The 12,513-nt window shown below is 37.6% G+C and overlaps 1 protein-coding gene across 1 annotated transcript in view; it reads left to right on the top strand.

Moving 5' to 3' along the window:
• The window catches only part of TAOK1 (TAO kinase 1), a 156,704-nt gene that overhangs the window by 113,552 nt on the left and 30,639 nt on the right, over positions 1–12,513 (top strand). The window contains exons 13-17 of the mRNA XM_053570912.1: positions 67–201; positions 2,960–3,196; positions 5,698–5,826; positions 7,727–7,930; positions 10,820–11,059. Of these exons, the coding sequence (XP_053426887.1) occupies positions 67–201; positions 2,960–3,196; positions 5,698–5,826; positions 7,727–7,930; positions 10,820–11,059 (945 nt within the window). The remainder of the gene's footprint in view (positions 1–66; positions 202–2,959; positions 3,197–5,697; positions 5,827–7,726; positions 7,931–10,819; positions 11,060–12,513) is intronic.

Raw genomic sequence — 12,513 nt, 5'->3', positions numbered from 1 at the left:
TAATTTATTTGAAGATTCAAACAAACTGGGTTCACCTTGAGTGATATTGTCTGTTTCCTTGCCTAGGAGGAAGAAAATTACAGAGAAGAGGGAGATCCTAGAACAAGAGCATCAGATCCACAATCTCCACCTCAAGTATCTCGTCACAAATCACACTATCGTAATCGAGAACACTTTGCTACTATAAGGACGGCATCACTGGTATGTACTTTACTGAATGAAAGAGAAAGGTATTTTTGATGTTGAGACCTTGGCAGTATAGACTCAAATATAGCTATATCTTATTTTTTTGTATCTGGGTTTTATCGTTATTCCTTGGGTTGCAAAAGAAATAGGTTCTGTAGGTTTGTTCTTTTTTTTCTTTTTTTTTTGAGACACGAGTCTCAAGCTGTTGACCTGGGTAAAGTACCGTGGCGTCACAGCTCACAGCAACCTCAAACTCTCGGACTTAAATGATTCTCTTGCCTCAGCCTCCCAAGTAGACTGACTACAGGCGCTCACCACAAAACCTGCTATTTTTTGGTTGTAGTTGTCGTTGTTTGGCAGGCCCGGGCTGGATTCGAACCAGCCAGCTCCGGTATATGTGGCAGGCACCCTAGCCACTGAGCTACCAGCGCCGAGCTTGTAGTTTTGTTCTTAAGTTACATTTGTACGTGAGTAGGAATGGGTATATTTACCTATTACCTGTAATAGCCTCCGTTCATAAGTATAAGTTTTATAGATAGCGCCAGGGTTACAAATATCTGGCATCACGTACAATTTGCACTTAATCAACAGAGGTTTGGGGCATGAAAAAGAGGAGAAATGGTATTTCCATGTAAGAAGAATTAGCATAAGGAATTGAATAGGGTGAGGTCAACCAGAAAGGGGAATGTTTGAAAATGGTATACTCTAAATGTCATTCTGATTTTTCAAATAACAATATAAATGGATTATTTGTTCATTTCAAAGATGTTATAATAGTAGGGTATTTAAAATTCTAATCAATCAGGTAAATAGGATCAAAGCAAGGTAAAGGATATGATGATAGAAAGTAATTATATTAAGCTATCATACGACTGGCAGGCTATTAGAAAATTTAATGAAAAAAGATATGGGAGTTACTCAACTTCTCAAAACTACTTAACAGAATTTGTAAATCTCGTGCTATGGCCCATGAATCTGTATGAAATTTGGGTTCAGGAATATTGTCCTCTACTATAAGTCACGTTATTCTGCAACATGTAATTAAAACTTTGAACAGAGCAAGTGGCAAAGCTTGTTCCTTTTTTCATGACTATTTTGTAAATGCCTAGAGAGATGTCAGCTCAAGGGAAAACCTGTTGGATACTTGGCATTTATTAAATGTTTCCCAAGCAAGTATTCTATCTTGAATTTTGGTGTCTTCAAATTAATTAAGGGCACTTTCAAGTTAATGAATTTAAGGAATCACAAATCTGATATTTATACCCTTAAACCCAGTAGTTCCTTTTATTTCAAATAAAATCTTCAGGGCCTGGCACCTATAATCCTAGCACTCTAGGAGGCCAAGGCAGGACGATCCCTTGAGCTTAGGAGTTAGAGACCAGCCTGAGCAATAACAAGACTCTTAAAAATAGAAAAATTAGCTGGAAGCCTATAGTCCCAGCTATCGGGAGGCTGAAGCAAGAGGATTGTTTGAGCCCAGGAGTTTTGGGTTGCAATAGCTATGATGATGCCCCTGTACTCTAGCCAGGGTGACAAAGCAAGACCCTGTCTTAAAAAAAAGATATGTAAAGAAAGAGACATGTTAATTACTTTGATTTAATATCCGACGTTGTAAACATAAATTGGCATATCACACTGTACTCCATAAATGTATGTAATTATGATTTATAAATCAAAACTAATACTAATAATTTTTTTAAAAGAACTGAAAACCTGTAATCAGACAAGTGTATATTTACACATGTTCATAACAGTACTATTCACAATAGCCCAAAGGTAGAAACAACACATATGTCCAATAGTGGATGAATAATAAACAAATTATGGCATAGACATACAAATAGAATTTTATTCAGTTATAAAAAGATTGAAATACTGATACATGCTACAACCTGGATGAACCTCAAATTCGTAAGTAAAAGAAACCAGCCCAGACACAAAGTTATATATGATACTGTTTACTATTATATGAAATATCAGAATAGGTAAATCAATATAGACAGAAACTAAATTGGTGGTTATCAGGAAAGGAGAAAGAGGGAGCAGCTGCTTAACAGGTGTGGAGTTTTCTTCTGAAGTGATTAACATGTTTTTTGACTAGATGTATGTACTAAATGCCACTGAATTATTCACTTTAAAATGATTAATTTTCTATTGGGTACAGTGAACACTATTTTGGTGATGTGCATACTAAAGCCCCACCTTAAGCATCATGCAGGATATCCATGTAACAAAAACGTTTGTATCCCATTGATTGTTTGGAAAAAAAAAAAGAATTGTAGACCTAAACATCATAAATTTTTATTTATTTTTTTCCTTATTCTCTTTTTTTTAATGCAGAGAACCAGCTGTTTCAACAGAAATTTGTTAAAAAACCTTTCCTCTGAATTGATTTTTTTTGGTAGAAATCAATTAAACGTGTGCTTGTCTATTTCTAGTTTTTTGTTTTTTCTTATCTATTTAGCTTGTTTCTACACCAGTACCACACTGTCCTGATTAATGTAGTGCACATCCAACTGTTTTTTTTTCTCAAGGTTGTTATGGTTATTCCAGGTTCTTTGCATTTCCATATAAATTTTATATTTTTTCATATAAATTTTAGAACCAGCTTGTCTATTTCTTTAAAAGACTTGTTGGATATTTAATTGGAATTTCCTAACATTAGAATCTCTTACATTAGTTAATTACTTAGTTACTAGTAGAATGGTCTAAAATTCTTTTCAGAGAAAAATGTTTTCCTTTATTCTCTTCTCTTCATTGTTTGTTTTTCTAGGTTACAAGGCAAATGCAAGAACATGAGCAGGACTCTGAGCTTAGAGAACAAATGTCTGGCTATAAGCGAATGAGGCGCCAACATCAGAAGCAACTGATGACTCTGGAAAATAAGCTAAAGGCTGAGATGGATGAACACCGCCTCAGATTAGACAAAGATCTTGAAACTCAACGTAATAATTTTGCTGCAGAAATGGAGAAACTTATCAAGAAACATCAGGCTGCTATGGAAAAAGAGGTGACTGGTTCATTATTATTAATTTGCTTATTTTAGCTTGTGACCATTTCTCAGTTAACTAAAATGGCATTTTGGTGTTAGAGTATTTATATCTGGGAACAAAGTAAATTGATTAGGTAAAAAAGAGAAGCTTATACATAATTTATATAATGCTTTCTGTAAATTAATGACAGATCAGTCACAAAAAAAGTTGGCTCCTGTGGATATTTTTCTCTAACTAGTTTGTGCTTATGTGCATATCATTTAAAACAAACTAATTTTGGCTGGGTGCAGTGACTTATGCCTGTAATCCTAGCACTTTGGGAGGTCAAGGTGGGTAGATTGCTTGAGCTCAGGAGTTTGGGAACAGCCTGAGCAAGAGACCCGTCTCTACTAAAAATGGAAAAACTAACTGTGTGCCTGTAGTCCAAACTACTCAAGAGGCTGAGGCAAAAGAGGATCACTTAACCCCAAGAGTTTGAGTTTGCGTTTGCTGTGAGCTATGATGCCATGGCACTTTACCCAGGGCAACTGAGTAAGACTCTGTCTGAGAGTAATAATAATAATAAACCTGTCTTAAAACTAATTATTCACTGGAGTAGTCTGCTGTATAGTTTTCTTGATAGCCAACAAAATTTTGAGTATAAAAAATTATGTATTTTAATAAAAATTTAGAACTAGGTCTTGAAACTAATAGAAAGCTGGGGGGTCTTTTTCTGATACTTGATAGTTTTATAGTGTCACAGTAGGTAAATTATTCAGTTATACTAGGCTTTTGAATCCTGGTTATCTGGAAAGTTTGCTAAATCTTCTGTTAATGGGTGACTTGGTTTCACAAAGGTCATTGATGGTTCTCTTCTCTGTACATTTTTTGGGAGCGTTTATTTCAAAGAATAATTAAAGATTATTATATACAGAGAATGTTGGAGACTAAACATTATGAAAGATTCAGATTAAGATTTAGCCCCATTCGATTATGGCTAAATGACAAATGAGTGTCATTCCATTACATGGTAAAGGTGTATTTTTTAGGATTCTTGTTGCATAAAATCTTTTCTCCTAATGTTTTTGGCTTCCTATCAGTTTTATTTTAATTTGATGGTCATGTTTGTCAATTAGAAAGTAGGTTTCTGAATAAATGCACATGATATCATGTGAAAATTTGTCCACCTAGTGTGCATTAAAGCACTATTTAACGTAGCTACTCTGTTCTCCCTCTTCCCACAAAAATACTCTCATGGTAGTAGGGAATTTGGCAGAATGATTTATAGTATAAATAAATATTTGATTTTTAATTCACATACAGATATTTAAACTCTTGCTAGTCATTGATATTTTAATAGCTTAGGAAGAGGCAGATACCAACATACTTAGGAAAGCAATTCATAAAATAGGATATATACAGTATTATTATAAATTTATTTTAAAAATATAAACAGGGTATAATCCTAGCACTTTGGCAGGCCAAGGTAGGAGGATCACTTGAGGCTAGGTGTTTAAGATCAGTCTGAGCATCATAGCAAAACCCTGTCTTTACCAAAAAATACAAAAACTAGCCAGGCATGGTGGCATGATCCTTGTAATCCCCGGTACTAGGGAGGCTGTAACGGGATGATCACTTGAGCCAAGGAGCCGTGATAATGCCACTGTAGTCTAACCTAGGCAGCAGAGTGATACCCTTTCTCAAATAAATTAATTAATTTAATTAAATTTAAATAATTTTAAAAATATATATCCAGGCAGGATGGTGGCTCACACCTGTAATTCCAGCACTCTAGGAGGCCGAAGTGGGTGGATTGCCTGAGCTCAGGAGTTAGAGAGCAGCCTGAGCAAGAGTGAGACCCCCACCTCTAAAAAATAGATGGGCATTGTAGCAGATGCCTGTGGTGCCAACTACTTGGGAAGCTGAGGCAAAAGAATCACTTGAGCCCAAGAGTTTGAGGTTGCTGTGAGCTATGATGTCATACCATTCTACCCAGGGCAACAAAGTGAGACTCTTGTCTCAAAAAAATAAAATTAAATAAGTAAATAAATAAATAAAATATATATCCATAGAAAAAATTAGAAATGCTATGCACCAAAATGTTTGTTAGTTATCCTTCAGTGCTAAAATCATGTAAGATTTTTCTTCTTTTGGTTTTTCTGTATTTCCTAAATGTTCTACAATGATTGTACATGCAATTAGAGAGAATAACAGTATTTGTTTTGCATTATTGAGGGGTTGAGGGGGGGATATACTCCTGTTAAATGAAAGAAAAAAGGGAAACCATTTTTGATCCTGTTAAGAAAGCAACATTCAAAAATGAGTTCCACCTTATTGGTTCTATGAAGTTCAAATGTTGAGGATACTGAATAACACTTATTAATAATCTGTTTAGGTATTTGATTTTGATAATGTTTCTACCATTTTGATAATGATTTTTTGTTATTCAAAAAATAAGTATCCTTAATGATATGTAGTAAGCTGCTGCTTTGAATCTATCTACTTAACCAATTTGATTCGTTGTTAAAATTTCATGTAGGCTAAAGTGATGGCCAATGAAGAGAAAAAATTTCAGCAACATATTCAGGCCCAACAGAAGAAAGAACTGAATAGCTTTTTGGAGTCACAGAAAAGAGAATATAAACTTCGAAAAGAGCAGCTTAAAGAGGTACTTATTTCATAAAAAATTTTCAAGCCTGGCTCGGCGCCTGTGGCTTAAGTGGCTAAGGCACCAGCAACATACACCTGAGCTGGCAGGTTTGAATCCAGCCCAGGCCTGCCAAATAATAATGATGGCTGCAACCAAAAAATAGCCGGGTGTTGTGGCGGGCGCCTGTAGTCCCAGCTACTTGGGAGGCAGAGGCAGGAGAATCGCTGGAGCCCAGGTAGGAGGTTGCTGTGAACTGTGATGCCACGGCACTCTACCTAGGGTGACAGCTTGAGGCCCTGTATGAAAAAAAAATTTTTTTTCAAGCCAGTGATCTGCTTACTAATTATATCCAATAGTGATCAACTCATAGAACCATTAGGATAAAAATTGTCTTTATTTGTGGCCACTAACTCGTATCATTTTAAATAAAAACATTTGATTATAATCATTTACCCTTAACTCAGTTTCTTAGTTGGGTAGGATCCAAAAAGAATCATTTCTGAAGATATAAATCATGTTACTTATAATAGCTTTCTTACATGCTTATTAAGTCACTCATTAGGGAAGTAATTAAAATATTTGAGTTGTGTAGGGCGGCGCCTGTGGCTCAAAGGGGTAGAGCGCCGGTCCCATATGCCGAAGGTGGCGGGTTCAAACCCAGCCCCAGCCAAAAAAAAAAAATATTTGAGCTGTGTAAAAAGTCACACATTTCCCTTAAGCTCAGGAGTTTGAGACCAGCCTGAGCAAGAGTGAGATGCCATCTCCACTCAAAATAGAGGCATGGCTTGGCAAGGTGGCTCACGCTTGTAATCCTAGCACTCTGGGAGTCCAAGGAAGGTTCATTGCCTGAGCTCACGGGTTTGAGACCAGCCTGAGCAAGAGCCAGATCCCGTCTCTAAAAATAGCCAGGCGTGGTGAGTCCCAGCTTCTTAGGAGGCTGAGGCAAGAGAATCACTTATAGCCGAGCGTTGTGGCGGGCGCCTGTAGTCCCAGCTACTCGGGAGGCTGAGGCAACAGAATCGCTTAAGCCCAGGAGTTGGAGGTTGCTGTGAGCTGTGTGAGGCCATGGCACTCTACCGAGGGCCATAAAGTGAGACTCTGTCTCTACAAAAAAAAAAGAGAATCACTTAATCCTAGGAGTTTGAGGTTGCTGTGAGCTATGATGCCATAGCACTCTACTAAGGGCAACAAAGTGAGACTGTCTAAATAAATAAATAAATTAATTAATTAAATATAAAAATAGAGGGAGGGTGATTGGCCAGATCTCATCTAATGTGCATGATGTGAGGGTGTTCAACGTGTCCCCAGGTAAAGTGCTCAACTACAACTTGACCTTCACCTTAGAATTTAAAACAATGTAACCTAAACATTTTTACCCTCATATTAATGTGAAATTTAAAAAAAAAGTATGTAAAAACCAAAAATAAAAAAAAAATAGCTGGGTGTTACGGTGGGCTCCTGTAGGCCCAGATACTTAGGAGGTTGAGGCAGGAGAATCACTTGAGCTCAGGAGTTTGAGGATGCTGTGAGCTAGGCTGAGGCCACAGCACTCTAGCCTAGGCACCAGAGTGAGACTTGGTCTCAAACCAAAAAAAAAAAAAAGAAGAAAAGAAAATATACTAATTAATATTAATTAGCATCCAAGGGCCTCCTTCATTAAATGTATCATTTTTTTCATCTTGGGCCAGGCATGGTGGCTCACATCTGTAATCCTAGCATTCTTGGAGACTCAGGCAGGTGGATCACCTCTGGAGTTGGAGACCAGCCTGAGCAAAATGTCTACCTTTTCAAGGCCATTGCCCTGCCTGAGCATTAGGAAACACTAAGTACTTTTATTTAAATTTACCAGCTACAAAAGGATACATTCATGTAGTTAATTTTTCTGTATTTTGGACTGAGTTGTTTTTTATGTTGCCAGGAACTGAACGAAAACCAGAGTACCCCCAAAAAAGAAAAACAGGAATGGCTTTCAAAGCAGAAGGAGAATATACAGCATTTCCAAGCAGAAGAAGAAGCTAACCTTCTTCGACGTCAAAGACAATACCTAGAGCTAGAATGCCGTCGTTTCAAGAGAAGAATGTTACTTGGACGTCATAACTTGGAGCAGGACCTTGTCAGGGAGGTACGTTTAAATGATGTGAAAGTTAAAATCCTTTATCAAAAGAATCTTTCCTGACCAGGCACAGTGGCTTGTGCCTGCAGTCCCAGCACTTAAGGAGGCCAAGGCAGGAGGATCTCTTGATCTCAGGAGTTTGAGGTTGCAGTGCACTGTGATTAAACTACTGCCTTTGAGCCTGAATGACAGAATAAGACCCTGTCTCTTAAAAACAACAACAAAAAGTTTCTGATAATATGCCAATCATACTACAATCTCAGAGACTTTGCTCTTTTATTTCCCTTTGTCTGAATCATTCTTTACCAGATATTCATATGGCTCGTTTTCTCCCTTCTTTATATCTTTACTCAAATATCACTCCCTGGGTGGTGCCTGTGGCTAAGTGGGTAGGGCGCCGGCCCCATATACCAAGGGTGGTGGGTTCGAGCCCAGCCCTGGCCAAACTGCAACAAAAAATAGCCGGGCCTTGTGGCAGGCACCTGTAGTCCCAGCTACTCAGGAGGCTGAGGCAAGAGAATTGCCTAAACCTGGGAGTTTGAGGTTGCTGTGAGCTGTGATGCCATGGCACTCTACCGAGGGCAGTAAAGTGAGACTCTGTCTCTAAAAAAACAAACAAATATTACTCCCTTAGTAATGCCTTCTCTGACCACCAAATCCTTCTCCTTTCTTTAAGTGTTCTTCTTTGCACTTCTTTGTCTTACACAAATACACACTTTGAGGGTAGGGGATATCCTGACTTCCTCACTAGTATGAAATCACAGACTTGGTACAGTTCTCTGTATCCCCCAGTTTCTGTCCTATAGTAAACATTCAATAAATATTTATTAAATAATTCATGAATGAAAGAAATACTAACTTTTATTTATTTATTTATTTTTTTTGAGACAGAGCCTCAAGCTGTTGCCCTGGGTAGAGTGCTGTGGCATCATAGCTCACAGCAACCTCAAACTCCTGGGCTCAAGCGAGTCTCCTGTCTCCGCCTCCCAAGTAGCTGGGACTACAGGCGCCTGCCACAACACCCGGCTATTTTTTGGTTGCAGCCATCATTGTTGTTTGGCAGGCCTGGGCTGGATTCGAACCTGCCAGCTCAGGTGTATGTGGCTGGCGCCTTAGCTGCTTGAGCCACAGGCGCTGAGCCAGAAATACTAACTTTTAAACATGAGGAAATTTATTGGTCAATTTCTGCCTCTTTGATCTGAAATAGATGCCATGAAATGTGTGTTGAATGTATTTTTATAGTCACGTAATCCTTAATTAGGCAAATGTTGTAGAAACTCTTATGCCAGTGAAATTAATTGTTCTCATTATTAGGATATCTGTCAGAATAGATAAATTTCCTAGTGTGGGTTGAAATAAACTTCAAATATAGCATAATTTTACAAACAGTAATAATTAAATTCTAATTAAAACAATTGTATCAGTTAGATTAAAAAAATTTAGAAACCGGGGCGGCGTCTGTGGCTCAGTGAGTAGGGCGCCGGCCCCATATGCCGAGAGTGGCGGGTTCAAACCCAGCCCCGGCCAAACTGCAACCAAAAAATAGCCGGGCGTTGTGGCGAGCGCCTGTAGTCCCAGCTGCTCGGGAGGCTGAGGCAGGAGAATCGCTTAAGCCCAAGAGTTAGAGGTTGCTGTGAGCCGTGTGACGCCACGGCACTCTACCCAAGGGCGGTACAGTGAGACTCTGTCTCTAAAAAAAAAAAAAAAAAAAAAAATTTAGAAACCTGGTAATATCCAGTCATTATAATGTGATGGATTAATGGACACTGTTGGTAAGAGTATAAATTAATACTACTCTTTTAAAGCCTGATTGAACAATAGCTTTTAAAATTTAATATGCATATATTCTTTTGGCCATCATATTCATTTCTAGAACTTTATAATACAGTACTAATAACATGATTATATGATGTACTGTAAAGGTATTTATTAAAACTTTGTTTATAAAAGGAATATGTGGGAATAGCTTAAATGTCCAACTAGAGAGGAGTGATTAATAAAGTTATAGTAACACAAAGCAGTAGCTTATTATGAAACTTAAATCTTTATGTACCGACCTTATCTGGATATATATATATATATATATGTGTGTGTGTATTGTTGAAAAAGCAAGTTACATGACTACAAATGTATACTGTTCAATTTTTAAAACTGTATGTTTTTGTATAATAGATATGTCACAGTAAACAGAGGAAGGTTGAAAAGCATGTACACCAAAGTGTTGGCCTCTGGGGAAAGAGAGGAAGTTTTGTTTACATTGTATGTTTTTTATCTGAACAAAGGGATTAAAAAAATAACATTTTTGAGCACCATGTGCTAAGGATCATTCTGCAAACTTTACTTTTATGAACTCACTTTATCCTCACAGGAAATAGTTATATTATCATCTGCATTTGAGAGATGATTAAACTGAATCACAGTGAGTTTAAGTAACTAAGCCAAGTAAACACTGTTCATAAGTAGCAGGGCCAGAATTTAGAGAGGAGCAATCTGGCTTTCTAGTATCCATATTCTTAACCACTACACTTACAGCGTAGACTGCATGTAATAGAATTGAATTGTATACTCTGAAGAAACTCAAAGTATGGCTTAGGAGCCCTCTTCAAATATAAAATTGGAGAACAAAAGGAAGATGTTAAGCCTCTTTAGACAGATTTGGTAATGTCTTAAGCTTATGGCAATGAAATTGTGTGAATAAATAGTAAATGAATATGACAAGGAAATTTGGGCTACTGATCGCCCATTTACAAAAATAAACGTCAAAGAATCCTGATATTTACTATGTAGCCATCAGGATGTTAATTACATCTGTTATCTTGGTTACTCTGTTCCTTAAGATTTTTTTTCTTGCCATCATACAGCAAAAACTACACCTTTGTCTTTTGTGTTATGGATTAGGAGTTAAATAAACGGCAGACTCAGAAGGACTTGGAGCATGCCATGCTCCTTCGACAACATGAATCCATGCAAGAACTGGAGTTCCGCCACCTCAACACAATTCAGAAAATGCGCTGTGAGTTGATCAGATTGCAGCATCAAACTGAGCTCACTAACCAGCTGGAATATAATAAACGAAGGGAACGAGAACTAAGGAGAAAGCATGTCATGGAAGTTCGACAACAGCCTAAGAGTTTAAAGGTACCTTATGCCTAAGTTTTTTGACAAAAGGGAAAGGGAAATAAAAGGCATCCATGTAAGCAAGAAAAGTCTAAGACACATGTCTAGTCATAAGAAATTGAGTAAACTTTGTTTCTTTTAATTTTCAGCATCTTTGGATGGTTTTAATGTGACGTGCCTGTTTCTGCAAACTTTTGCTTACATATTTTTTCACTGGAGTACAAAAAAATAGCCAACACATTTAACGTAGGATGTGCCAATAAATAATCAAGATTCTTATTTTAGCCAAGTGTGGTAGCTCTTGCATCAAGCTCAGGAGTTCAAGACCCGCCTGAGCAGCAGTGAGGCCTCATCTTTACTAAAAACAGGAAAAAACTAGCCAGGCATGGTGACACATGCCTGTTGTTTCAACTACCAGGGAGGCTGAGGCAGGGGAATCTTTTGAGCCCAGGAGTTTGAGGTTGCAATGAGCTATGATGACACCATTATACTCTAGCTGAGGCAACAGAGTGATACTCTGTCTCAAAAAATAAATAAATAAATAAATATTCTTATTTTAGGTGTACCCAAATGCTAACCGTTTGGCTTCTCTCTGTTAATCCAAGTAATACAGTTTTGAAATTCTACCAGCACTCGTACCACAGTGGTTAGGGTGCCGGCCACATAGACTGGGCTATTGGCTTCGAACCTGGCCTGGGCTTGCTAAACAAAGACGACAGCTATAACAACAACAACAAAAATAGCTAGGTGTTGTGGCAGGTGCCTGTAGTCCAGCTACTTGGGAGGCTGAGGCAAGAGAATCGCTTAAGCCCAAGAATTTGAAGTTACTGTGAGCTGTGACACTACGGCACTCTACTGAGGGTGACATAATGAGAGTCTGTTTCAAAAAAAAAATAAAAGTGCATTATAAAGTAGAAGGTTCACCTCTCACTGCTTGATCCTCCTACCACTTGTTCCATCTCTCTCTTCTAAAGTCAACCAGAGTTAATAATTCTAACAGAATTTTAGATGTTATAACTTATAATAAATATTTGAAGGAATAGAATCACATGAATCTTAAAAAACAAAACCACCCCTTGTGTAGTCTGTCACCAGTGACACTACTTCACTTGACCTGTACATGTCTATACATATTAAACTTTTACTTAATATTCAGTAAAGCTCAGGTCGCACAGTACTTCCTGTTTAAAGTGGATCCCACCCCTCACCTAGTCCTTTTTATAAACTATTTGATATATAAACTATAAAACCCTTCCTGGTTTTACTCTGAATAACTGTGTTGGAGTAAAGTAAAATTCATTCACAGAGATAATGTTTCTCAGAATCTAGAAGCTGCAATACACCCAATGGTATTCTCAATTCTCACCCAACTCCATTCAAACAACCTGTCCTGAACAAGTACAGAAATAACATGCTTTACCTTTTCTATGTGAACCTGAGTAAGCTTTTACTTTACTGTTTTGAAAACAGCTAAT

Source organism: Nycticebus coucang, chromosome 18 (assembly GCF_027406575.1).
Source record: "Nycticebus coucang isolate mNycCou1 chromosome 18, mNycCou1.pri, whole genome shotgun sequence".
NCBI classification, from domain to species: Eukaryota; Metazoa; Chordata; class Mammalia; order Primates; family Lorisidae; genus Nycticebus; species Nycticebus coucang.
The sequence above is the reverse complement of the archived record's forward strand: the minus strand, read 5'-3'. Positions and strand labels throughout refer to the sequence as shown.